The following is a 27,730-nucleotide window of genomic DNA, read 5'->3' on the forward strand; positions in this document are numbered from 1 at the left end:
TTGGAAAGAAAAGAAAACCCCTTGTCCCAGGATGAACTAGTTTTATTGAACAAGGGAAGAGAATGTGTCTGTATGTGTAGAATTTACTGCTGGTCCTGGCTGTACTCCACCCCCACCTGCCTGCGAGCCTCATCCTCCAGCTCAGCCAGGAGAAGAGAGTCTGCATGGGTCATACCTGGGCTCTCCTTCAGCCCTGAACAGCAGAAACACATTGTAGGAACACACAATATCTGCATCTGTGCATGCAAATAAATTGTCATTTCGCTTTCACACATACTGATGCCACCTTCTGTTGAATACAGTGTATTGCAAGTCACTAACACAATATGTTTTGATATAACAAACCCAGGTTCTCTGAGGTCTCACACTGCACACAGTACCTTTGAGCAGACACTGTCGAATCTCCTCAGCTTCGTAGCGCATCCCTGTGCTGTTGAGGAAGTTGAGTGGCAGATGGGGTTCTGGTACTGGGTACTGGGTCTCCTTCCCATTCACCACTAATGATGTGGGGCTCCACATGTGGGCAGGGACCTAGAAAAACCAACACATCACAGGACACCTACACCGTTACCGTTTCAGAATTCCATGCTTGGCCTCAATTTCTTGACTGGATTTGAAGATTTTGGTCAGTGTTCATTATAGTGTATGCTAATAATGGTTGTGGAATATGACTCAACTAGGCCATATGGCTCTACAGTTCAAGATAATTCTGAACAACAAATATAATATGTGAAATGATGGGGTCTACAACTACATATAAAGTAAACAGTCATAACATTTTTCCAGACTCTGTGCAACCTTCACTTAACTTCACTTCCTATATAGCTTCACTTACATATATATTTGCTTCACTAACTAATGATCACAATGCATATGGGTGCTGCATTTCAGACAAAAATTACATTTTGATTTTGGTATGTTGGTTATGCACCTACCTTGATGGTGCCCTTGGTGCCCACAATAATGGCGTCATTGGGCATCTCAACAGCCAGAGAGCAAGTAAACACTGCCATTCTGTTCCTGGAGAACTTCAGAGTGACAACCATGGCTTCATCCACTCCTACAGTAACACACACATGACACACGACTTTCGGGTGAGCAGGTTCAACATGACACGTGGCTAAACCTATACAACATACAGTCCAGTAGCTTAAGAACTGTCGGCCCGACACATTACCTGTGTCCAGACAGACTCCAGTGGCTTGGATGGACTCTGGTTTCTCTCCATTGTACACCATGCATATGAACTGCAGGCAGTAAACGCCAATATCCAACAGAGCCCCTCCACCCAACTCCTTCTCCACTGCTCTCGGTATGTGCATTTGCGGCACTCCAAAGTCCGCCCTCACCATCTTCACCTCGCCCACCTCCTCCTGGGCCAGAAGCCGCTTGATCTCTAGACTGGCCGGGAAGAATCTGGTCCATACGGCCTGGAGCAGGGGTGCGAGAAAGCATTTGTTGCATCTGCATTTACATTTTAGGTATTAAGCTGATTTTGGGTATTTAGTTCTTATGCAGAGTGGCTAACACTAAGTGCATCAATAGAATAATCTTTAATTCTTAAACACACTCACTTGCACATCAAATTCAAGGACTTTTCAGTGACTCTCTAGGTCTTGTTTGGTGAAATTCAAGGACTAAAAATTGGCATGTTTTGGGGTTAGACATGACATTGGTCAAAATTAGACATCACAGAGGGCTCATTTTTACTCATGATCTTGTCAAGTCAAGAAATCTATAATAGCTGGGTGCTATATTTTTTATATATTTTAAAAAATCAAGTACTTTCAAGGACATCCATTCATTTTCAAAACATGTAAGACCGTATTTATTCTTTGAAAATCTTTGTCTTTGTTAAACCTCCAATATTACAAGTAACCAGTGGTAACAAGGATCGGTACCTAGGCAACAGAAATAACAAATACTCCTGTACCCCTTGACAAGTCCCAGTCTGACAGGTCCCAAAGATGTGTAAAGATGGCTTTCTTTTACTCTGAGCTTCTAAGCATTGACAAAGGTGTACCTCAGGGTTCCATACTGGGTCCACTTCTCTTCAGCGTTTGTAATAAGACTGTCTCAGTAATAACTGATTGTAATCTTCATCTTCATGCAGACAATACAGTTCTGTGTTGTTATGCTAATTCTGTACAAATGACTATTGAAGCCCTGCAATATGCCGTCAATGCCTTGAAAAAAACCTTTGTAAACCTCAAACTTTACCGATTACATTTTGAATACATTTTGATTTTAGTCACTTAGCTGACACTCTTACCCAGAGTGACTTACAAAGAGTCCAATAGTAGAATGAGGTTCAATACCTATCCCTGAAAGATCATGTATGACAAAAGCAGAAATGTGACGATAGAAGCTAAGCTGGGAAGTAGAAAGGACTTTTTTCCTCTCCTCCATCCATACCTCCATGAGAAAGACGTTGTTCATCTTGGCAGCGGCCACCATCGCCTTCACCTCTCTGGAGTTCATGGCCAGGGGCTTCTCACACAGCACATTCTTCTTGGCGTTCATAAAGAGCAAACTTGCACTCATATGGAAGGGGTGGATCGTTCCAACATACACCACCTCTGCACACAGGAGAGAATACAAACTGTAGGAAGTGTATGATTCTAGTTGTCAAAATTGAATCTAATGGTAAAATACCCATTTGAAGGAATACTGAAACCAGGCCTGGGTCAAACAATTTGCAATAATTGTGTTTGTTTTAAACTGTTTGAAGTACCAGATGGGTTGGGTTTGCCATAATGAGTGGCATATCCCTCATGAAAATGTACTATAGTAATCCTATAATAAATTTTAGAATGATAGGCTACTATCATATATCACTGCTAAACTATAAAAAAAAAAAAACTATTATATATATATATATATATTGGGGGGGGGGGGGGGGGCAATTTATCTGACTTCAACTGAACTCTTCTGATGCAGTAATCCCCACCCATCTGATGCCCAAAGATTATTAAAACAACAACAAAGAATTATCAGCCAATAGAATTTGACCCAGGTCTGACTGAAACTGACCTATGTCTGGGTCTCTGGCCAGCTCCTCATAGCTGCCATACGCTTGGGGAATGCTGTGCTTTTTAGCAAACACTTGTGCATCCTGTAATTTGCGGGCTGCCACAGCCACAATCTGTGAATACAATTTCAAATGATTATTTATTGCAGCAAGTCACTCCTCTCCCACCTCACTAAAAGGCCCATTACAATCTAATTTGCTGCAGTCTATTATCCATGGCTGGGTTACAGGCCAAAGTATGACTACTGAACAAAGATTGTCTTCCTGGATGGATTCAACACTAGACTATGACTATCACATTTTCTGAAGCAATAGCCCAATCAATAATTCTGGTTTGTAATTTATCTCTTAACACAATGTTTAAAAAAATATATAAAAAACTGTGTCTTCCTCGGCATTTGGTGAAGGGAAGTGACTTAGCAAGTCCAAAACTGACAGAAAATTTAATTTGTACATTTTCTTTTCATTTTTCAGTTACATCTAGTCCCTCAATTATGGCTGCATATTGATGCCACAGTGGAAAAATCTGCTCAGCATCTCATGACAAACGTTTCTTGTTATAACAAGATCTTTTCACGTTTGACATCTTTTCTTGTTATTACGAATTTCTCGTTATAACTAGATAAGTTGGTATGCCATTATAACAGTACATATATTGTTATAATGAGAAAAAGTTAAAGCTTGAGAAAACAGTGGACACCGGAGAAATGAGTGCCTCGTTCACACAATATAATCAAGTTTATATTTATCATGCTTGGGTTGAGACATGGCGAGATTCTGCTATTATTGAGCACATTACATGGTATTTTGATAAGTAGGCCTACACTAAGAAGAATTTTAAAATGTATGGTGATGCCTCCACGTGAAACTTTTTCTCATTATAATGACATACCTATCTCATTAAGTAGCTTGTCATAACGAGATAAGTTGGTATGTCGTAATAACGAGAAAAGATGTCATTTTAATGTCAAAATATCTTGTTATAACGAGAAAAAGACCTCGTAACAAGAAAAGTTTATCATTATAACGAGATGCTGAGCCGATGTTTTTTTTTCCACTGTGGCAGGACGCCGCCATACCCAACTACCACACCCTCCCTTTTTTCCCTTTCTAATCGTTTTTTAAATTTTCTTATGCTCAGTTGAGAAAGATGTCACTGATACATTGTGCCATTATTTTAGGCTATGTATATTCTTGCCGCAATAAAAAGACGTGCTGACTATAGCCTATAATTATTGTCTAGGGAAGTACAATTTTGAAATGCCCATTTACTTCACGTTTTACGGTAAAAGTAAACCACAAAGTGGACGTTCTAGTGCGCTTGGCTGTATCTTAATCTCTAATAAAATGCGATGCCCAATACCATTGAAAGTGGCAGGATTTAGGTCGTTAGAGGTGCTATAGCGAAAGTATGAACACTTATCCCCTTATCATTTAATTAGTGACGGACAGCATGGCGAACAGCACAATGGAGGACAGGCCGCACAGCTAGAAGACCCGCTGAGTGATGAGGAATAGTAATGCACTTGAGCTACAGGCTGTATTTGTTTCTACGCATCTACTTATACTGATACCTGATGGTCTTCGGGAGGAAGTGTTTTCAGGGCCACTGTGAAATCATTACTGATTTTTCCGGCACTACAGATTCCCCACCTGGTTGCCATATTGGACAGCAAGCAGTGACGGCGTGTAACGTGTTCACTTTAACAGTGGCAATCTCCTGCCAGAAGGTGGAGACAGAGTATTAATTTTGACTGTGTGACGTTGCACAAAACATGATGATGATGATGATGATGGCGATAATGGCAATAATGTGATATTCAGTGATGTAGTCATAAATAAAAAGATGGGTAAACTGTGACTTCCAGTCAGTGATCACCATAATGCAAAGAGCCACCAATAAACAAAAACAATTCTCAGAAAAGGCAAGGCAAGGCAAGGCAGATTTATTTGTATAGCACATTTCATACACTGGGGCAATTCAAAGTGCTTTACAGAGTGATAAAAATACAGTAAAGGTAAAAGATTTACAATTAAAAAGTGCAAAAGTACAGACAAGAGATACAAAAGATAAAATACTTAAAAAGTAAACTAGTGCAGTTCAAATCAAATGAGATAGAAAGATGAAAGAACACAACAAATACTCCCACTTTTAGATGCACATTGTGAGTGAACCCATATTTTTTTCTGTAATTTTCTGAAGAAAAGCATCTTTTTTTCTCAAAAGACTCTTTCGACATACAATTTACCTCAGTGTGATACGTAATACTAATTACTATCTGGCTGCTATGTCATTTCTGCATAAAGATTTATGTCAGCCTAGAAAAGTGGCTAAACTCTATTCAGCAAATAAAAGGTGGGTAAACGAAGTTGAGATGTATTTACCCTCCATCTCTTTAACTCTTAGACCACCTTGCTGTCTCCAGCAGTTGGACAGCTATGAAACATTGTGTAAAAAATATGGTGGTTGTTAAATAGATGTAAGGGGGTAAATTGTGTCAGAAATATTGCAAACTGGATATCACTATTAAATTGTTATATGTATCACAGCTGTGGCTTAGTTCTTAATGTTGAGATTAGGAAACCTACAAGACAGTAAGATGGTTTTTAGGTGGTAGAAATATTTTTATTTTTTCTATCTTAAGTTTCTGCAACCTCTAAGCTTCTTTCAATCATTAATCAAGCATAATAGGAAAGTGAGAAATGTGAGATCATCTTGTTTTGCATCAAATTTCACCATTCTGCATGTGTGGGCTGCATAAGAGGAGACACAAGTAGACCTTCACTTTTTAGTGAAGGTCTACTAGTGTCATATGAGCCAAGAACTCTAGCAAAAGTACAGCTGCTATGTCTGAAAATGTATGTCTTCAATGAATGATCACAATCTTGGTTTGTAGTGTTTCCATGTAGGATTAGGCATAAAGTCTCCACTGAGGCTACAGTTTGGTTTATAATCAACTTTGCAGGTGAAAAATATAATGGCATGTACCTGGACCAGAAAGTAACATCCCTACTGGAGTTATCCAAGGTCAGCCAAACACATCACCACTAGTGTCGTAGAATAGTTATTCCCCAAAGTGACAGAAGAAAAATCCTCAGACACGTGAATCAGCCTTTGAAGATCTTTATTAAAGTAACAAAGATCTGAGTGGTTCTGCAGAAGAACTGAACTCATGATCAAAACACAATACTCTTATACAGTTTCAGTTTTGTTTTCAAATTCCTGACATAATCTCGCCTATTCTGGTTTTTCTACCAATAGAATCTGTCTGCACGTAGTTTCTCAAGGTGGGGGCCGAGAGTTAAAAACATAATAGTGGTACGTGACTCTCTTATCTTTCTCATGGCTTTCTAGATGCAGCCGAGACATATCACTGTCCTATGCAGCCTCGGCTCATCTCCTTTTTGACATATTAATTACATTGTTTCAAGGCAGGATACCTAACTCCCTTAATTCTGGTATGCCCATCCTGCAGCTGCAGCTACTCTCACAAGCCTGAAGATCATTCAGGGAAATGTTCAGGCAAGTCAAACCAATTGTATGTTCAACAGTTAGGCACAGTATAGTTAGGCACAGTATATTTCCACTACACTAGAACTCTACACTGAAGGCTTATGCAGGATGTTAGAAGATAAGCTTAGTCTTGATACTATCTCAGGAAATTAGATGTCCTTGTCCTCACAGAATAACATCATTGTCTACTTGTTGGTAGTTAGGACGCTGAAAGAAAAGAAACCCCTTCTCACAGGATGAACCAATTTTATTGAAAAAGAGAAGAGAATGTGTGTGCATGTGTAGAATTCACTGCTGGTCCTGGCTGTACTCCACCCCCACCTGCCTGCGAGCCTCGTCCTCCAGCTCAGCCAGGAGAAGAGAGTCTGCATGGGTCATACCTGGGCTCTCCTTCAGCCCTGAACGGCAGAAACACATTGTAGGAAAACAGAATATATGCATCTGTGCATGCATGTAAATTCTCAGGTGTACTGTTGAATACTGTGTATTGCAAGTCACTAGGACAATATGCTTTAATGTTCATTCATAAAGCACTCTGATTAGATGCCTGTTGCTGGTTCTGCTTCCTTGCATTATTGTGTTCATTCATTCATTCATTCATTCATTTCTGTGTTAATTTGCTGCTAGACTACACTTCATCTCAATATAACAAACCCAGGTTCTCTGAGGTCTCACACTGCACACAGTACCTTTGAGCAGACACTGTCGAACCTCCTCAGCTTCGTAGCGCATCCCTGTGCTGTTGAGGAAGTTGAGGGGCAGATGGGGTTCTGGTATTGGGTACTGGGTCTCCTTCCCATTCACCACTAATGATGTGGGGCTCCACATGTGGGCAGGGACCTAGAAAAACCAACACATCACAGGACACCTACACTGTACCTATGCTGTATGCTTATTATGGCTGGGGGCTATGATTCAACTAGGCCATATGGCTCTACAGGTCAAGATAATTCTGAACAACAACAAATATCACAATGTGTGAAATGACGGTGGGTCTACACCTACACGTAAAGTGTGCTGTCATAATATTTTCCCATACTTTTCTAGACTTTTGTGCGATTCCCAAAATTCTTAAGGCGTGGGAATTCATCACCCAAACTTTACAAGACTTTCCATAACTGCATCAGAACCCAGACTGTCCACAGTACAGGCCACACGTTAACCTAACTTCTCTTCCTAAATAGCTTCACTCACATACATATATATTTGCTTTACTAACGAACCTTACATCATACATACTATATATTGAACATGCAAATGATCACAGTGCATATGGGTGCTGCATTTCTGACAATTACATTTTGATTATGCTATGTTGGTTATGCAACCCTCCTGCAGGGACCTACCTTGATGGTGCCCTTAGTGCCCACAATAATGGCGTCATTGGGCATCTCAACACCCACAGAGCAAGAAAACACCGCCATTCTGTTCCTGGAGAACTTCAGAGTGACAACCGTGGTCTCATCCACTCCTGTAATAACAAACAAATACAAGACCTATGGTTAATACAGTGAGAAATAAACAATTCTCATGCACTTGGTGATTTAGTTAAGAAAAGTGCTATAACAATTATTATTACTGTGTTGTGTGTTCATTGTCCACTGTTGTATAAGATGCATTTGCATCTTATTTGTTGCATTTTCTTTGCTGCCCTAAATTTTGGGACAATAGATACTATAGTAGTATACTATCGAAGAATAAAGAAGGAGGATGCATGGCAACATTAGGTTTCTCATTAGGTATATCTTTATTGTGCTAGTTGGCATGCAAAAGGAGAAAATCAGACATTGAAAATTATAAAGATCTTTTCAGGAATACTCCCTTGGTTAAAAACTGGCACACAAACTGTTGCAAAACTTTACAAGCTCAAACTTGTAAACTCCAAGCTGTTATAACAAGAAAAGCTGCAAATTAAAGTACTACCAAGGGCAACATCAATTTAAACGTCGAAGAGGTTACCAGTGTTAACCAGTTATTTTTAGTATTTTAGCAGCCAACTTGATTTTTAGAAACAAAACAAAAAAACTAAATAAACTCCAAATGATAGTTGGTTACCTGCCAAAGTGGCTAGTAGATCAGACTAACTTAGTGACCAATGTTGTTAAGTTCCCCTGCTGCTGTGAGAGCTACTGTCATTTTTTACTATACCTGTGTCTATAATCACAGATTATGGTGAAGTAAAGGAACCTCTCATTTGCATTTGAGGCATTTACCTAACACTCTTATCCACAGCGACTTACGAGTGAGCAGGTAGGGGTTCACTGTCTTACTGAAGGACACTTCGACAGGACACGTGGCTGTTGATGGACATGTGGACCTGTGACATTCTCGGTTATTCTCTCAAACCACTGGTGACAGGGTGGCAGGTTGGTTAGGGTGGCTGTCTGGTAGTAAAAGCAATGCCTGGCACCAACAGCACCCAATACTGGTACAGTGCCGAACCTCTCCAAGGATAAGTATTGAAATATAACTAATGTTAGCTTGATAACGTTTGTTATGTTACCATAACTCCAGATTCTATGAGTATAGGCGTAGCCCTCTAAGAGCTGTCACTATTGGGAAAAAAGGCGAGTGATAGAACACTTGCTCCACACAACACTGCCGTTACAGAATGTGAGACGTTGATTACTTATCGTAATGATCCCTCATGCAGCCCACTAATCCGTGATGATTGGATTGGGGGCGCACCGTTTGGCATGTACGTAAAAACGCCAGATCTGACAATGCGTCATCTGCGGTCTAGCACGTTTAAGACTGAATGAGTCAGGGAGGACTCAGAAACATTGCGCAGATAGAAACGGATGAAAGGGCACGGAGAAGCCCAAGATGCCGCTGCGTAGATGTCTGCCACCTCCATCCCTCTGAGGAGGGCCGTAGATGATGACAAGGCTCTCGTGGAGTGCGCCCGGGCAACCTGCGGTGGCTCGGCTCCCGCCGCACTGTAGGCTTGCATGATGACATCACACAGCCAGTGCGACAGACGCTGTTTTGACAGAGCCGAGCCTTGTGAATGCCCTCTGTAATGAACAAACATCTGCTGTGTCTGTTGGCTGTTTGCTGTGCGCAAAGCATACTGAGACAAAGCGCGCACTGGGCAGAGTCAGTGAGACGCTTCCTCTGCCTCATTTCTGTGAGGCGGGGGGAAGAACCCCTTGAGGGAAATAATTCTCGACCGAAAGGAGTTTGTTAGGACCTTAGGTGTGAATGAGGGATTTGGCTGTAAAGTCGCTGCGCTCCCATCCTCTCTAATAGAAAGGCAGGACCGCAAGACCGACAGCGCGCACAAGTCACTCAGCCGACCTCAGGTCTAGGAGGAGCGCTGTTTCCAGGGATAGCATCTTGAGAGAGATTTGGGCTATCGGCTCGAAAGGGGGACCCCCCAGAGCGCGCAACACCAGAGGTAAATCCCACTGCGGAGCAAGAGAGCGCACGACAGGTTTCTGTCGTCTGACTCCCTTTAAAAAGCGCTGCACCATGATCGGGAAGCAAGACGTGCTCGTGCGTTCTGGTGCCACCAGAATAACCGCTAGGTTCTCCTCCTGAACGCGCGCTAAGAGGTGAGAAATCATGGGAACTGGAGGAAACGCATAAAGGAGAGCCCTGGGCCAGGGCCGGTGAGAGAAGGCAGCCACTCCCAGTGGAGGATTGTCTTGTGCATTCATGGAGAACCACAGTGCGCATTGCGCATTCTCTCATGAGGCAAACAGATCCACCTTCGCCTTCCCGAACCTCTCCCACAACATCTGAACTAGTGTGGGACTCAGTTTCCACTCGTTGTGGGAGGGACCGCCGAGAGACATCAAGTCCGCAGCGTGGTTCTGTACCCCCGGGATGTACACCACCACAGCAAGAGGCTCCTGGCTATCTCCAGCAGCCGGGCTGAGCGCACACCGCCCTGACGGTTGATGTATGCTGCCGCTGTCATGTTGTCTGTCCTCACTACGACATGCCTGTTCGTCAGCATCGGAATAAAGTGCTTTAGCACTTTGAGCACCGTGGACAGTTCCAGACAGTTTATGTGGAGGGAAGGAGGATTCTCCCATTTTCCCCCCACAACGTGAGACTCGCACATCCCTCCCCAGCCGGAAAGAGACGCGTCTGTGTACACCGATATGTGTGACGTCTCCCGAGGGGAACCCCTGTCGACAGAACACGGGGGGTTTTCCAGTATGCCAGGTCTGACTGCAGTGAGGGAGGGATGGACAGCATGCGTCTTCTGTGCCGTATTGGGTCGAGACGGTAAATTAACGACTGGTGGGGAGTGGAGAGCTCTTTTGCCAGTTCATGGCGAAACCCAGTGTTTGCAGATGCTGTACAACTTCCACTGTCTGGAGTGCAGCTTTCTCCTGGGAGTGAGCCATAAGGATTAGGTCGTCTAGGTAGAACAAAACCCTGATCCCTTTTCTGCGTAATGGATCCAGCGCCGTTTCCATACACTTGGAGAAGGTGCGCGGAGCAAGAGAGTAACCGAATGGTAACCGGTTGTACTGGTATTGGATTCCCTGGAAGGAGAAGCGCAGAAACTTCCTGTGTTTGGGAATGACAGGCATGTGGAAATATGCATCTCTCAGGTCGATGGATGTGAACCAATCGCTGGGACGCACGCATTCCAACACATGTCTGATTGTCAACATGTGAAAAGGCCACTTCATAATGTATTTGTTGAACAGGGACAGGTCCAAAATCGGCCTCATCCCGCCTATTTTCTTTGGTGTGAGAAAATAGTAGGAATAAAACCCCTCGTTCTCCTCTCCTGGAGGGACGGGAGAGAAGCTCTGCTAGTTCTTCCTCAGGGCTGTTATTTCTGATTGCGATGACATGGTCGTTTCCACCACACTGAGAAATGGGGGGGACTGGCGAACTTGAACGTGTAGCCCTTTGAAATCAACCTTGACATCCATGTATTTATGGGTAACAGGTTTTGCCACGCTGAGCAGTGCTCTGTAAGCGGGCGCGCGCATGTCTGTGGAGCATCCGATGCCATGGTATACAGCCAGCTCGTCGCCCTCTCCGCTGCTGTGAACGTCACAGCCCATGGGAGGGCGGAATGAAAAGGGCTGGTGTTGGCCGCGGAGCTGGGAACGTATTACAGTGTCAGCGTTCCGCTCTGTGTGCTCGAAGACTGAGTCTGAAAAAGGCCGTGCTGAGATACCACCACTAACTCGCCCCAATGGGAGGGAGGTGGTTGGTAATGCTTTACGGTCAGCGAAGCACATTTTAGTAGAGGATATATTACTCGTTAAAATGTGAGGAAGTGACCGGGCAGCATTGCTGCACTGTGCTGTGTGTGCGGCGGCGAGCCTCGATCTGTGCATTGACCAATGAATGGCCCGCCGGCATCTGAAGCCCCGCCCCCACACTCGCATAGCTGCCCGATGCCGCCGTGTGGGAAAACCTGTCCTCACACACGTCCGCTTGTCCCTGAGGAGGGGCAACGATGACGTCAGTAGATCCAATGAGCCGGTCCAATGAGCGAGGGAGAGGAGTATTTTGAAAATCGCCCGCTCTCGCTCGGGTTGAGCTCGCTGCACTGCGTTTTGTGTGTGCGGCGGCGAGCCTCTGTTTTGTGTGGGGAGTTTGTGTCTGTGTAAAAGAAGCTCAGTGAGAGCATTGGCAGACTGGCTGAAAGGAAAAAGCTCTTTAGGAAACAGTGGGTGGCCCTGAAAAGGGCCGTTGTGTTTCCTTGGTTCAGCTGCATTGAGACACACGATCCCTGCGCCCTGTCATTGCCACTGACGCTGTTGTTTGCGAGGTGGCTGGGCAGTCGGGTCGGACTAGGTGCACGCTGGCCGCCAGAACTTGCCTGGGCGCCGCGGAGTCTGCCGAGTCGAGGTCTCCGGTGGAGGATACTGCAATGGGGGAGGAGGTTGTGTGTCCTCACCCTCTCCGCTTCCACGGCCGCTTCCTGTAGGTGGGCTGTGGCGCTTTAGAGGAGTGGTCCAAACAGCCCATCGGGGGCAATGGGACCATCCAGCAGCTCCCGTCGGATGAGAGGGGGAAGCTGAGGCATGTGCAGCCAGATGTTCCGCTGCACCATAGTCTGCCACGCCATGATCCTGGACGACGCCACCGCTGTCGCCGTGGCGAGAGTCAGCCGTCATCGCTTTGCCAATGTTCGTGGCCAACTCTGGGGAAAAAGCCCCTGACTTGGTGGCCATGGCGGAGACAGCCGAGGACAACAGGGCGATGTTGTTCTGCGCCGCTGTGATCTGCGCTGTACACTGGTGTGAGTAATCAGATAGGCGGGCATAGGCTTGGTCTCACGGCGTCAACGGCGAAGGTTTCCGCTTACCAAAAAAGGTAGCCTTGAAGGTCGGCAAGATGGCGGCCAGTGCGCATGTTCTGCTTTGAGCTCTGAAAAAGTTTTGGGGTACCAGTTGTTTTAACTAAAGATAAAGGCTACGAGATGTCACGACTGGCGTTTGTGAAAAAAGCACAATAAAGGTACTAGTCTAATACAGAGTTATTATTTTCGGAAGAAATACAAATTTTGATAACCGCAACCAAGTTTAGCTAACCAGCCTGCTACAAGCTAACTTGCCTACTGAATATCAAACATGCGAAAACGAGATAAGGACAGGAGGGGGAACCTTCTGATGGATTTTGAAGATGAAAGCACGCTCCCTTTGTGCAGACCTTTGCCTGGAACCCCCATGTCGAGTCCTAATCCCAAAAAAGTCTGTTCAAGCAGCCAAGAGGAGACAGTGTCCAATGCGGACATATTGAAAGCCATCCAGGAGTTGACGAGCAGATTTACTTCCCTCGAACAAAAAATAAATAAAAACACAGCGGACATCATGACTATTAAAGAAAATGTCGAAGGGATAGATCACCAGATGAAGATAACTAATGAGGAGGTGCATGCTGTGCGTCGGCGGATCTCTGAACAAGATATGAAGATTGAAGAAGCGGAACGCTACAGTCGGCGTTGGAATCTAAAGCTGTTCAAATTCCCCGAAGCTGTCAACGACACCGCAGAGGATGCAAGGAAGGAGGGCTTCAATGAGCGCCACAGTGATGAAGGAGAAGAAGCTTCGACTCGCGGAGGATTTGACATACTTGGATAGACAATGTCGGAAAAAACTTTGGCCACTTGTTGACAAAGCACGCAAGGAGGGGAAGAAAACTACATGGTGCGGTCCTGATGTGTTCATCCACGGAAGAAGAGTTGCCGCAGATACAATCAAAGACACTGTATAAGTATCAGTTGTCTCTGTGGTCCTACCTTACGTTCTATTTTCTTTAAAGATGGACTAATGATAACAGGTTGGTCTACGTGGAATTTATTAGACTAGTTAATAGGATGTTGAATGTGTCAATACACAGTCCGTTTGCAGTTAAAGGTTATGTTTTGGTATTGGTACTCAAAACCTTAAGAGGTTCTACTACTTTATATTCCTTGAGGAATTTACATAAGCCTATTCTATTTCAAAGCTTAATTTTGTTTTAGTTCTCCAGACACTGTGCTCTTTTTATTATTTTAGATGACTGATTTTAAGTTCAACTCGTTGAAATTTTTTTCTCTTAATGTTAGGGGATTTCGAGACAGTACTAAAAGGAAAGCAATATTCCTCTTTATTAGGAAAACTGATGCCAACATTATTTTTTTTACAAGAAACTCATTCTTGTGATACTGACAGTAAATTTTGGAAAGGTCAGTGGGATCGAGCATAATTTTTCTCATGCCTCTCATCACTCTGCAGGTGTTGCTCTTCTTTTTAACAAATTTACAGCAGATATTTTAGAAAATTTCAATTCTGAAGATGGCAGGTGGATTATGGCTTTTGTAAAACTAGATAACTCTCTTTTCATAATCTGTAATGTATATGGTCACAATGGGGTAGCCCAGGCAAAAATTGTGTTCACTCAGGTTTATTCAAAGATAAAGGATTTACAAGATAAATATAAAGATGCATATTTGATTATAGGAGGGGACTTTAATGATGCTCCAAATGATTTGATAGATGGAATTCCGGGAAGAATCTCTCAAAACTCACAATTTAAAGCCACAGTTTATCTGAGTGAGATGTTGTCAGTAACGGATGCGCAGTGTTTTTTTAACCCAAGCTGTAAAGAGTTTACTTGGTGTAATGCTAGGTGTACACAGCAATCTAGAATAGATTTATGGTTAACTTCTACTTCTTGCCTGCAATATATATCTGAAGTTTCACATTGTTATGCTCCTTTATCAGATCATAAGATGATTTCTGTACATTTAGTTGGTTCCAAAGAAAGTAATAATAATAATATTGGAAGCTAAATAATAACTTACTTAAAGACAAAACCTTTCAGGATTCAGTTAAACTCTAAAAAATATTTTTAGAGACAACGAAATGAGTAATACTCAGAAGTGGGAATACTTCAAATTTAAGATTAGAGAAATAGCTATCAAACGTAGCAAGGACATTAAAAAGGCTAGCAATGCAAGGGAAAAGGAAATTATGGAAAATATGAAGGTTTTATTGAATAAAGAATACCTTTCAGAAAACGAGAAATTAAAACTAATGCAACTCCAGATTGAAATAGATAAACTATATGTTGATGTTGCTAAAGGAGCCTTTATACAATCCAGGGCGAGATGGTTAGAAAATGGTGAAAAAAACACCAGCTATTTTTTTGCATTGGAAAACGTAATTGTAAAAGAAACACTATTTCGACATTGAAAATAAACAACAGCATTAGTACTAATCCCAAAGAAATAGCAGAACATGTAGGATCTTTTTACAAAGAATTATATAAGTCTAAGTTTCAACCAGAATACTGTGAAGAATTCTTAAATAACATTAAAGAATATATTCCTACCATTTCAGAACAGTTTAAAACTAATTGTGAAAAACCTATTTTAAACTGTGAATTTGTGGAAGCCTTGAAACATATGAAAACTGGAAAATCTCCTGGGATTGATGGTTTAGCTACTGAATTTTACTTGTGCTTTTGGGATGTTACTGAAACCCCACTTATGGAAATGTATAGAGAATGTATTGATAAGAAGGAGATGACAACAACAATGAAACAAGGATTGATTAGTCTGATACCTAAACCAAACAAAGATTCTCTGTCAATACAAAACTGGAGACCAATTACACTTCTAAATGTGGATTATAAATTATTAATTATTATTATTATTAAATTAAGTTACATACATAACTTTTCCCCACACAAAACCATCATATGGACTAAAGGAGACATTACTGCTGGAAAAAAATCAATCTTTAAGCAAAATTGGGTTGATAGAGGTATTATTTATGTAAGTGATCTCTTGATGCCAACGGTTTATTGTTGAGTTATGAACCATTCCTTCTTGTTAAATCCTTTCCTGTAACATGCAGGGAATTTAATTATGTAATGAAAGCTATTCCTAATGGTCTATCCCATCTAATGAAAAGTCATCTTCAATTTCAATAAGCACTGAGGATAGAACCCCTTTTGATGATAAATGGTATTGACATTATGAATGCTAAATGCAACAATAAACATATATGTAGTACATTCTATGAAAGAAGGAAAATTACTCCTAGAGGGAAAGCTTTTTGGGACAACATTTTTACAGGTACTGATTGGCAGAGTGTTATGACTCTGATCATTTGTGCTGTTTGTGTGGGTTAACAGCTCTCTTCTCTCCTCCTCAATGTGTGCATTCCAGTGTGTGCATTCAGAGTGTGTGTGTGTGATGAGATTCAGGTGTTGGTGTTCTCCTGGATTGGTTTAGGGGACGGGATTGCTGCTGGCTGATTGGCCAACGTGGATGATTTAAACCAGTTGATACCAACCTTCCCCCCCTTGCTCGCTCCTATTTCCAACAATGGAGGCCGCCCTGCTGAACCTTTGAGCTGTGTGTTTCTGTAGCTGGTAGTATTGTGAGCAGACCTAACCTAGTGGGTTCAGATGTAGAAATCTCTGGTAAGATGTGTTTAGATAATTTGTAAACCTGTAGATCTGTATTTATTATGCACTGCGAATATTCTGCACTAAAGTAGCAGTTAGTAGGAGTGAGAAGCCCTTTCTTTTTGTAAATAATTTTTCTCCTGTTTTTGGTTAGGAGTTAGGTTAAAGCCTTGTCTTTTGTTTAAACTTTATTTCTTTTGTTAGGGAAGTTTAGGGTTTGGAATTAGAATTATTTTGGTTGTTATTTTGGGCATTGCTCAGCTCTGAAGCCTTAAAAATAAAAACTACATTGTGTACTTTGGTTGTGGTGCGGCTGACCATTCTTGGGAGTGGGAAGGGGGGCTCTGAACGTGTTGTGTCCTGGTTTCCCTTAGACCAGGGGCATAACATTACCATATAAATTCTGTATTACCAATAAGATTAAAGAAGTACACATCAAAATTTTACACAATATATATATCCAACAAATCTATATTTCTCCACATTTTTAGATATTGAAAACAAGCGTAATTTTTGCAATGATGACCCAGAATCCTTAATGTATTTATTTTACCATTGTATTCAATTACTTTTTGGACTCAATAGAAGATTATATATTGTGTAAAACTAATCATAATATTCAAATTGAGTGTAAAAATGTCATTACACATTTTGAACAGGATAAATATAACATTGAATTCATTGTAAACTTATTGATTTTATATGGTAAATTTCACATCCATAAATGCAAAATAACAAAGGTTACCCCCAATTTCACTAGATTTTTGTGTGAATGTAATGAATATATTAAGACTCTCAAACTTATAAACACTACAAAAAGTAATAAAACTGTCAAACTGTACGGTGAACTCTTTAAAGAAGAATAACATGTTTTTTGTATTTTTTTTAATCATAATTTTATATTAATGAAGTTTATTTATCCCAACTCTGTTTTTTTGAGTAAATAATTATTATTATTACTTGTATTTGTTTATTTATATTCATGTTCTTGTTTTTTTGTATACTACTATGCTGAGCACATGTCTGCACTGTTTGTATATTTGAATGTTTTTTCAATAAAGATTGAAAAAAAAGAAAAAGCAAAAAGACCTAACAAAGTGATACGACTGGGAAAAATTATAATAATTAATAACCAGAGGGAAAAAAGTCCAAGAGAAGTCCCTTGGTGGCCGGCATGTGGCTGGCAGATTGGATTGAGAAGGAGAGGACCGCGGAGCTCCTTGCCGCGGTGGGGAAGGGGAAAGCCGCAATTGCGGGGCCAGGAAACAGGTGTCCTCAAGATCAGGCTCCAGGTCTCCCGATGGGGAGACGGGAGAATCAGGAGGAGAGCCCGAGATGGAGGGAGCCGAGCCGGCTGACTCGTGCTCGCCATGGAGGATTTCCTCCAGAATATTTGGGAAGTCATTGCCGTAGAGGATCTTGTCCAGCTCGTTGTCCGGAGACACGGCACCCCGGTCAGCCCGGCCGTTGCTGCTTCCCACCACCTGGAGCGCCGTGAAGGCGTCCGCCCGCCGCTGCAATTCCTCCACAGGCAGTCGAGCACAGAATTGGCAGGAGGAGCCTCGCAGCGGGGGGTGGAGGTCCGACGGCAGGATGCAGCCGGTCTGGCAGGCGGTACACAAGCGGACAGCTCCTCCGGCGCAGTGAGACGACGACTTCTTCTTCTTCTTCTTCTTCTTCTTGACTGCCTGATCGCTGAAGAAATTTTGGGAGCAGAGCTTAGGTCCCGACGCTGTATATTCTATAGTTGAGGACCTGAGTGTAGTCACTGTAGCGTAAGTGGCAGGAAAGAAAATCTTCAGGCTGCACATGCGCGAGAGGGATAAACCCAATAGCGACAGCTCGAGGGCGAAGCCTATATGAAATAGAACATGTTACACTACAACAGATAGTGTACACATTCATATTGTCTTAGTACAACCTGTTGCTTACTGCCCATCACATTTCATCAAGTACAATAGTGTTATTGTGTATCTGCAGTACTTTCCCACAGAGTTAAGAGAGGTTAATACCCTGGAATGAGACATTGCAAACTAAAGTGACACCAGTAAAACGACACATCATACAGTCCAGTAGCTTCAAAACTGTTGACCCTTTTTTCATTACCTGTGTCCAGGCAGACTCCTGTAGCTTGGATGGACTCTGGTTTCTCTCCATTGTACACCATACCTATGAACTGTAGGCAGTAAACGCCAATAATCAACAGAGCCCCTCCACCCAGCTCCTTCTCCACTGCTCTCGGTATGTGCATTAGCGGCACTCCAAAGTCCGTCCTCACCATCTTCACCTCGCCCACCTCCTCCTGGGCCAGCAGCCGCTTGATCTCCAGACTGGCCGGGAAGAATCTGGTCCATACGGCCTGGAGCAAGAGTGAGAGAAAGCATTTGTTACATTTGCATTTACATTTTAGGTATTGAGTTACTACACTAAGTGCATCAGTAGAAAAAGCTTAAATTCTTAAACAGGGTTTGCACACACACTTGGACATCGAATTCAAGGACTTTTCAGTGACTTTCACGGTCTTGTTTGGTGAAATTCAAGGACTCAAAATTGGTATGTTTTGGGGTTAGACATGACATTGGTCAAAATTAAACACCACAGAGGCTTCATTTGTACTTGTGATCTTGTCAAGCCACGAAAGCTGTAATAGCTGGGTGCCTTATTTTATTTTTCCAAAATCCAAGGGGGAACATAGAGCTCTGACAACAACCTTTTGTTACAGGCCGAGTCCTTGGAACAACCAGTAGGACTCTGCCAGAGGACCTGAGGCTCTGCTCTGGGCTCATAAGAGGTTGTTGTTGGGCAAGTTACAAATATTGATTTGTAACTGGTTGGAGTTTGGAGGGCCAGATAGAACAATTTCAGACTTATTTTTACTGAGAATTGTGTGACATCCAGCATTTAACATCTAAACGGCAATTGAGAGTGCTGGAAACGCCTGGATACATGGGTATGTATATTTGAGTGTCATCTGCATAACAGTGAATATTATGTTTGTGGATGATGTCCCCCAGCAGAAACATGTAAATGGAGAATAATAGAGGGCCTAAGATTGACCCTTGTGGAACACCATATTTCAGATGAGCTGTTACCTAGCACAACACAGAAGGATTTAAATGATTGATTTAAATAAGATTTAAACCAATTCAAAACTATTTGTGAACTCCACCAAATTTTCCAGATGATTAAGTAAAATGTCATGGTCAACTGTGTCGAAGGCTGTGCTAAGATCTAAGAGGTTTAACAGACACCTTTATCAGCAGTGAGGAGGAGGTCATTGGTCATTGGTCATTTACTCCAGCCATACTGTACCTCCATGAGAAAGACGTCGTTCATCTTGGCGGCGGCCACCATCTCCTTCACCTCTCTGGAGTTCATGGCCAGGGGCTTCTCACACAGCACATTCTTCCTGGCGTTCATAAAGAGCAAACTCGCACTCTGATGGTAGGGGTGGATCGTTCCAACATACACCACCTCTGCACACAGGAGAGAACACAAACTGTAGGAAGCGTATGAGATAATTCTATTTGTCAAAATGGTAAAATACCCATATGAAGGAATACTGAAACCAGGCCTGGGTCAAACAGAATTTGCAATACTTGCTTGTTGTTTTAAACTGTTTGAAGTGCCAGATGGATGGAGTAGAACCGCATATTGAATGGCATATGAAAATGAACTGTCCTATAATACATTTTTGAAGGATACTATACAAATATAAGCGCTAAACTATAAACTATATATAATATCCTATTGGATTATTATAGGATGATGTAGTGTCACCATGAAGAAAGACCATCAAGTACAATAAGATCACTATAAACTCAATATTGAGTACCACAGACACATTATAAGTCCCTCTATGAATATTATAGCAATATTATTGTTTTTTTGTTGTTGTTGTTGTTGTTGGGGCAAAACTTTCAACTATTTCAAAGTCATTTTGGTACACTTTGACAGCTTATCTGACTTCAACTGAACTCTTCTGATGCAGTAATCCCCACCCATCTGATGCCCAAAGGTTATTAAAACAAATGATAAGAATCATCAGCCAACAGAATTTGACCCAGGTCTGACTGAAACTGACCTATGTCTGGGTCTCTGGCCAGCTCCTCATAGCTGCCATACGCTCGGGGAATGCTGTGCTTTTTAGCAAACTCTTGTGCATCCTGTAATTTGCGGGCTGCCACAGCCACAATCTGTGAATACAATTTCAAATGATTATTTATTGCAGCAAGTCACTCCTCTCCCACCTCACTAAAAGGCCCATTACAATCTAATTTGTTGCAGTCTATTATCCATGCCTGGGTTACGGGCCAAACTATGACTATTGAACAAAGATTGTCTTCCTAAGTGGATGGATTCAGCACTAGACTATCACATTTTCTGAAGCATAGCCCAATCAATAATTCTGGTTTGTAATTTATCTCTTAACACAATGTTTATAAAACTGTGTCTTCCTCCGCTTTTGGTGAACAGACGTGACTTAGCGAGTCCAACATTGCAAAATAATTTAATATCTACATTGTGATTGTGAATTATACCAAAATTCAATCATATACTCAGGTTGGAGAATGTGAGGCAATTACTGAATACACTGCGTGCACAATTATTAGGCAAGTTGTATTCCTGAGGATTAATTTTATTTTTGAACAAATACAGTGCTCTCAGTCAATCCAAAATGTTAATAAACCTCAAACCTGAGTATTTAACAAAGGAAAAGTGAGTTTTGGCTTTCTCAGGAGAATATCTATGTGTGCACAATTATTAGGCAACTATTAGTGTGCAGAATTATTATGCAACTAAATGAAAAACTAAAAATTTCCCATCTCACTTGTTTATTCTCATTTATTAGAGTAAGAATAACAAATAAACAACTTGAAATTTACAAATAAACACTTCTGACATTTCAACAAATATTCAGTGACCAATATAGCCACCCTTCTTTTCAATAACTGTCATGAGCCTTCCATCCATGGAGTCTGTTAGTTTCTTGATCTGTTGATGATCAACTGTTCGTGCAGCAGCAGCCACAGCCTCCCAAATGCTGTTCAAAGAGGTGTATTATCTTCCCTCACTGTAAATCCCACGTTTAAGAAGGGCCCACAAGTTCTCAATAGGGTTTAGGTCAGGTGAGGAAGGGGGCCATGTCATTATTCTGTCATCTTTAAGGCCTTTGCTGGCTAGCCACGCAGTGGAGTACTTGGATGCATATGATGGAGCATTGTCCTGCATAAAAATCATGGCCTTCTTGAATGATGTAGACTTTTTCCTGTACCACTGCTTGAAGAAAGTATCTTCTAAAAACTGTCAGTAGGTTTGGGAGTTGATTTTAAGTCCATCTTCAACCCGAAAAGGTCCAACTAGCTCATCCTTAATAATAGCAGCCCATACCAGTACCCCACCTCCACCTTGCTGCCGTCTGACTCGAAGTGGAGCTCTGTGCCCATTAGTGATCCAGCCACGGGCCCATCCATCTGGTCCGTCAAGAGTCACTCTCATTTCATCCATCCATAAAACCTTTGAAAAATCTGCATCATTCAAGAAGGCCATGATTTTTATGCAGGACAATGCTCCATCACATGCATCCAAGTACTCCACTGCGTGGCTAGCCAGCAAAGGCCTTAAAGATGACAGAATAATGACATGGCCCCCTTCCTCACCTGACCTAAACCCTATTGAGAACTTGTGGGCCCTTCTTAAACGTGAGATTTACAGTGAGGGAAGATAATACACCTCTTTGAACAGCATTTGGGAGGCTGTGGTTGCTGCTGCACGAAAAGTTGATCATCAACAGATCAAGAAACTCCATGGATGGAAGGCTCATGACAGTTATTGAAAAGAAGGGTGGCTATATTGGTCACTGAATATTTGTTGAAATGTCAGAAGTGTTTATTTGTAAATTTCGAGTTGTTTATTTGTTATTCTTACTCTAATAAATGAGAATAAACAAGTGAGATGGGAAATTTTTAGTTTTTCATTTAGTTGCATAATAATTCTGCACACTAATAGTTGCCTAATAATTGTGCACACATAGATATTCTCCTGAGAAAGCCAAAACTCACTTTTCCTTTGTTAAATACTCAGGTTTGAGGTTTATTAACATTTTGGATTGACTGAGAGCACTGTATTTGTTCAAAAATAAAATTAATCCTCAGGAATACAACTTGCCTAATAATTGTGCACGCAGTGTATTAAGCTTCCTGTTCAGTTCTTCTCCTGTTGATATAATTAGGCTATTGTACATTCTTGCCGCAATAAAAAAAAAAAGAAAGAAAAGAAAAGAAAAGAAAAGAAAAAAGCCCTAAATGTTTTCCAGGGAAGAAATGGCCATTTACTTCACGTTTTTTTTTTGTAAAAGTAAACCACAAAGTGATCATTCTAGTGCGCTGTATAATATCTAATAACATACGCCCAATTACCATTGAAAGTAGCGGGATTTAGCTCGTTAGAGGTGATGTAGCGAAAGTAAGAACACTTATCCCCTTATCATTTAATTAGTGACGGACAGCATGGCGAACAGCAGAATGGAGGACAGGCTGCACAGCTAGAAGACCCGCTGAGTGATGAGGAATAGTAATGCACTTGAGCTACAGGCTGTATTTGTTTCTACGCATCTAAATACTGATAGCCTACCTGATGGTCTTCGGGAGGAAGTGTTTTCAGGGCCACTGTGAAATCATTACTGATTTTTCCGGCACTACAGATTCCCCACCTGGTTGCCATATTGGACAGCAAGCAGTGACGGCGTGTAACGTGTTCACTTTAACTGTGGCAATCTCCTGCCAGAAGGTGGAGATAGAGTATTAATTTTGACTGTGTGACTTTGCACAAAACAACATGATGATGATGATGATGATAATGACGATAATGATAATGACGATAATGTGATATTCAGATGATGCAGTGCTAAATAAAAAGGTGGGTAATCATTTATAAGGCAAACAACCACCAATTTAAACAACACCAATTACTCTTCCAGATGTTTTTTATTTTTTTCAAAGACTCCTTCAACATCCTTACCTCAGTTTGATACTAATTATTATCAAGATGCTATGTAATTTCTGCATAAAGTTTTATGTCAGCCTAAAAAAGTGGCTTAACTGTATTCTGCAAATAAAAGGTGGGTAATTGAGATGTGTTTACCCTCCACTACATCCCTGGTGATGCTTTATTGATCCCCGTAGGTAAATTCTCATTTCATATGACCTCCTCCACAGGGAGGTCAGAGGTCAGGGTCACAGAAATATTGCTAACTGTAGTATGTCACTATTGCATTGTTATATAGCTGGGGCAGTAGTTGGTTCTCAACGTTGAGATTAGGAAACCTACAAGACAGCAAGATGCAAAAATATCTGCAACCTCTAGGCTTCATTCAATCATTAATCAGGCGAAACAGGAAAGGAGAAATTTGAGATAATCTTTTTTTGCATCGAATTTCGTCATTCTGCATGTGTGGGCTACAGCAGAGGGTAGCGAGTAGACATCCTTCACTTTTTAAGGGTCATATGAGCCAAAAAGGTTGAGAACAAGTGTACTAAATGAGCCGTTCTCTTTGCTGACTCATAAAGGCCTTTCTCTGTCCTAACCTTGAAAAGCAGACAGTGCAACCTATTTTTGTACAGAGAACATGAATCTATTTGTAGACCTCTGCCAGGGTCAGACATGACAGGACACTTTGATTCAAATGTGCTATTCTAAGTCTCTTTTGATATGCATTGGATGATATTTGCCAACTCATGAAATGTAACATGGCTTTCACAATCAGCCCTTTATTGGATTCATCAATCATACACCTCACAGTGACAGCTGGTTTGTCTTTAAAAGCCCAGTGCTTGATTGCAGTATGGTGGCCCATGCTGAAACACAGTTGCTAGCTTTGTTTACATAGTGATTTACCGAGTGTAAGAGTGTCAGTGTTCTCACTCTGAAATTCATTGTCTGTGCTTTTAATACAGAAACTGACAGTATTTGTTATTTATTGTATTTTGAGGCTGTTTACATTTACAATGTCTGTAAACACTGGAGTAAACCTGTGTTTTGAGTTCAAGTTCCAAAAAGCTTAAATTCAAATCAAACTCTCAGTAGAACAGTGGTGAATACACCCAAGATTTAGATGGTCAAATATATTGCTGATTGTATCTTTAATTCTGTGGATCAGTAGCAGCTCACAGTGCCAACCAAGTCACAGTTGTCTCATTAGATTTCTCCTCATGGGCGCAGGCTACGTCACACGGTGCCATGACGGATCTGCTTATACCAAAGATCCAAAGACTGCCCTCATGCAGCTCTCTCCGTTCAATCCGAGTAGTTTTAGATCAGGTCAAATGGCTTGGTTTTTGAATGATGTCATTGGCTGTCCTGGTTGAAGACGACTCCCACCTGTTTCCTGGCTTCATCCATGATCTCTGTCAGCAGGACAGAGTCTGCCAGAGGCATCCGCGGGCTCTCCTTGAGTCCTGTGGATGAGGAGGAACAGTTAAACAGTATGGTCAGTTTAAATATCTAGTATGTGATCTATTTTTTCCTTGACGAGGCTTACATAAGCCACCAGTGCCAGTCAGTCAAAGTGACTGAAAGCCATGACTATTCATTTGACTATAATTATGCACACATGGACTAAGTCTGTCATTTTCTATTCATAATGAAGTATAAATTATGGCTATTCAGGGAGACAAATATTATGCAAATCGGTATTTGAAGTTAAAATAATAATAATAAAAATGCAAGTTAGGGGACATTCCAAGGACTGATAACAGCAATTTCCCCTGGTTTCTTACCAGCCCTTTGCAGAGTACATCAGTGTGTGACTGAATAGATACTAGTGTAACTATAACTATACCTACAAACTGTGTGAAGCTCAAGGAAAGCAATGCCGTTGCTTCACTGTATTGTAGTGTCTTTCATTCAAAGTCAGCCTTTGAAAGGCCGCTTGTGGCTGTTGAAACAATTTCATCTCTTTGAAGAGAAATACACCACTTGCCTTTCATCATGACCTACCTTTAAGAAGGCATTGCCTCACTTCCTCTGCCTCAAAACGAAGCCCAGTGCTGTTGGTGAAATTCAGAGGCAAGCAGGGTTCAGGCAAAGGGTACTGTGTCTCCTTTTCCTTCACCACCAGTGTGGTCGGGCAGTGCATGGGGCCAAGTACCTGGAGGACAGAAAAGACATTTAGCTTTTGTGTTAATTGAAGCCTTCAAATGAAGAACCAACCATAAGAGTAGAAATTTGTGTGTGAATATTACATTCTGAACGCACAACCTCTCTGTAGTTATGAATGAGCATGGTAATGCAACCTACCATACAATGTTGAGATAATGAAATTTGGAAACATCAGTCATCTGAAAACTAAAAATGGACTGATATGGATCTTTGTCTGAATGCTTCAATTTATTTGATGAATTGTGAAATTAATTAACTCTCAACTCAGTCTTCACATGTCTTAATCATTTCTGAATTAATGTGAAATGCCCCCGTGGAGGATTTGTTGTATGGCATACCCTGATGGTACCCTTAGTGCCACTGATGGTGGCATCATTTGGCAGTGGAACAGCAATAGAAAAGGCACAGAAGGCCATTCTGTTCCTGGAGAACTTCATCACCACCACCATGGACTCATCCACTCCTACAAACATCAGCAGAAAAAACAAAACAAAACAAATAAAACCAAGTTAATCATTATGAATCTGCTGTACAACAAATGCCTGCTAACCATATATGTGGTTAATGATACTAATCTGATCTTCACATTGTACCCAGTCTTAACATAACACCCCACACCACTTCTGCTGCATGACCTGTGTGTTGAATTATACCTGAGTCGAGCAGAACTCCTGTGGCCTGGATGGACTCTGGCCTCTCTCCGTTGAACACCATCAGCACAAACTGCAGGCAGTACATTCCGATATCCAGCAGAGCGCCGCCGCCCAGCTCCTTCTTCACCGAGCGGGGAATGTGGAGCTGAGGGGAGCCGAAGTAGGCCTTTACCAACTTCACCTCCCCTACCGCCTGTTCCGCCAGCAGCCTGCGCACCTCGGCGTGCACAGGGAAACAGCGGGACCAGATGGCCTGACAGGGACAGAGCAGACTCACCAAGTGGAAACACAACTCTTATACTGGAGTTGCACCTGAACACTCGTTTAACTCTCCCCTTCCTGGATGAACATTGCTGCAAAAGTGCCTGTCAAACTAGACCTGTACCATGAGAAGACCATGGTTCTGACATGTTTAGGGATTTGATTCCAACACTTTCAATACTGAAAATGTGCGCTCATGGCACTGTAAGGCGATTTGGTTAAAAGTGTTGACCAAAATTGCAATGTCATATGACTTTAAAACTGTTGGTTATGTTTCAGCAATGGAGGGAATAGCCACAGCTTCCTTACCTCCATCAGGAAGACATTGCTTTTCCTGGAGGCGTCGATGAGGTCCCTCACCTGCCTGGAGTTCATGGCGAAGGGTTTTTCACACAGCACATTCTTCCCTGCTTTGAGGAACAGCAGGCCCACGCGCCAGTGCTCAGTGTGCAGCACTCCCAGGTACACAACGTCTGTAGGGACACAGATGCTCCAGGCTCAACTTCACACAGTAACGCCATTAGGCCATTATCTCTGCCTGTGCAGCCGGCCCTCCCTAGCTGTTAACCCACCAATCTCTGGGTCGCTGGCCAGCTCCTCGTAGCTGCCGTAAGCCCTGGGCACACCGTGCCTCTTGGAAAACTCCTGTGCACGCTCCAGGCTCCTCGCTGCGACAGCTGCTATCTGTGCGCAAGAGAGAAATGCACACACACACATTCATCACAGTGGCGTACCTGCTCCGTCAGCCTCAGCAGTGGCAGTCCTGGCAACTGTGTTCACCGCAAGGGAGACATCCTCTGTGACAATAAAGATACAGTGTGTTTGTTTGGATAGAGTACCTGGTGATCTCCAGGAGGCAGAGTCTTCATGGCCACGCTGAAGTCATGGCTGATCTTCCCCGCGCCGCACAGTCCCCATCGGGTTGCCATGTTGAATAGGATGGTAGGTGACAGATGAGTGGGGCTGCGCCTTGGTGAAGATCTGAGCTGCTGGCAAGTTGTGACCTTGGGAGAGGTTGCACGTTCAGAGGTAGAAATGTAGTAAACTGTCGAGCCTGCAGCACTTCAGTGAGCAGGCTGCTGCATTTATATGCTGGGGAGGGCAGGAGATGTCACCTTCCCTCTGCTCCCACCCCGGGGAAGAGGATGTAAGACACACATACATATACACACTCACACCACCATGCTCACACACATCCTGTTGTGTAGTTGCTGATACAGGTCTTTC

General features: G+C 42.3%; 3 protein-coding genes across 4 annotated transcripts; all 3 read right to left on the bottom strand.

Annotated features, from left to right (window-relative positions):
* Positions 1-54: 54 nt before the first annotated feature.
* LOC139651935 (trans-1,2-dihydrobenzene-1,2-diol dehydrogenase-like) lies at positions 55-4,722 on the bottom strand. 2 transcript variants are annotated; one of them, XM_071528830.1, is made up of 7 exons: positions 4,606-4,722; positions 3,034-3,145; positions 2,416-2,579; positions 1,178-1,430; positions 936-1,060; positions 381-531; positions 55-193 (listed from the first exon to the last, which is right to left on the bottom strand). In XM_071528830.1, the coding sequence occupies exons 1-7, from the start codon at positions 4,693-4,695 to the stop codon at positions 84-86; spliced, it is 1,005 nt and encodes a 334-aa protein (XP_071384931.1). In that variant the 5' UTR covers positions 4,696-4,722; the 3' UTR covers positions 55-83. The 2 variants fall into 2 exon arrangements, with proteins under 2 accessions (XP_071384931.1, XP_071384932.1); XM_071528831.1 differs by having other exon boundaries at positions 932-1,060.
* Positions 4,723-6,816: 2,094 nt separating this feature from the next.
* Positions 6,817-23,180, bottom strand: LOC139651936 (trans-1,2-dihydrobenzene-1,2-diol dehydrogenase-like). Its single transcript, XM_071528832.1, has 7 exons — positions 23,064-23,180; positions 20,515-20,626; positions 19,743-19,906; positions 18,537-18,789; positions 7,892-8,016; positions 7,235-7,385; positions 6,817-6,943 (listed from the first exon to the last, which is right to left on the bottom strand). The coding sequence occupies exons 1-7, from the start codon at positions 23,151-23,153 to the stop codon at positions 6,834-6,836; spliced, it is 1,005 nt and encodes a 334-aa protein (XP_071384933.1). The 5' UTR covers positions 23,154-23,180; the 3' UTR covers positions 6,817-6,833.
* A 1,596-nt stretch (positions 23,181-24,776) lies between these two features.
* On the bottom strand, positions 24,777-27,432 carry LOC139651937 (trans-1,2-dihydrobenzene-1,2-diol dehydrogenase-like). The gene is made up of 7 exons (XM_071528833.1): positions 27,343-27,432; positions 27,076-27,187; positions 26,813-26,976; positions 26,243-26,495; positions 25,928-26,052; positions 25,428-25,578; positions 24,777-24,886 (listed from the first exon to the last, which is right to left on the bottom strand). Exons 1-7 carry the CDS (start codon positions 27,430-27,432, stop codon positions 24,777-24,779), a joined length of 1,005 nt encoding a protein of 334 aa, XP_071384934.1.
* Positions 27,433-27,730: the final 298 nt, after the last annotated feature.

Source organism: Centroberyx affinis, unplaced genomic scaffold, assembly GCF_046629955.1.
Source record: "Centroberyx affinis isolate AG114_WGS23_722 - 3 ecotype Tasmania unplaced genomic scaffold, CSIRO-AGI_Caff_v1 ptg001734l_1, whole genome shotgun sequence".
Lineage (NCBI taxonomy): Eukaryota > Metazoa > Chordata > Actinopteri > Beryciformes > Berycidae > Centroberyx > Centroberyx affinis.

Coding starts and splice junctions, on each gene's coding strand:
- LOC139651937 (XM_071528833.1), bottom strand. CDS start 27,432: ATGGCAACCCGATGGGGACTGTGCGGCGCGGGGAAGATCAGCCATGAC. Junction 26,053..26,242: donor AGGAGTTCTGCTCGACTCAG/GTATAATTCAAC, acceptor TGATGTTTGTAG/GAGTGGATGAGTCCATGGTG. Junction 24,887..25,427: donor GAGGCAATGCCTTCTTAAAG/GTAGGTCATGAT, acceptor CCTCATCCACAG/GACTCAAGGAGAGCCCGCGG.
- LOC139651935 (XM_071528830.1), bottom strand. CDS start 4,695: ATGGCAACCAGGTGGGGAATCTGTAGTGCCGGAAAAATCAGTAATGAT. Junction 1,431..2,415: donor ACAACGTCTTTCTCATGGAG/GTATGGATGGAG, acceptor CCCCTGCTCCAG/GCCGTATGGACCAGATTCTT. Junction 532..935: donor GCACCAAGGGCACCATCAAG/GTAGGTGCATAA, acceptor TGGTTTTTCTAG/GTCCCTGCCCACATGTGGAG.
- LOC139651936 (XM_071528832.1), bottom strand. CDS start 23,153: ATGGCAACCAGGTGGGGAATCTGTAGTGCCGGAAAAATCAGTAATGAT. Junction 20,627..23,063: donor TTCCTCCCGAAGACCATCAG/GTAGGCTATCAG, acceptor TTGTATTCACAG/ATTGTGGCTGTGGCAGCCCG. Junction 8,017..18,536: donor AGGAGTCTGCCTGGACACAG/GTAATGAAAAAA, acceptor TTGTTATTACAG/GAGTGGATGAGACCACGGTT.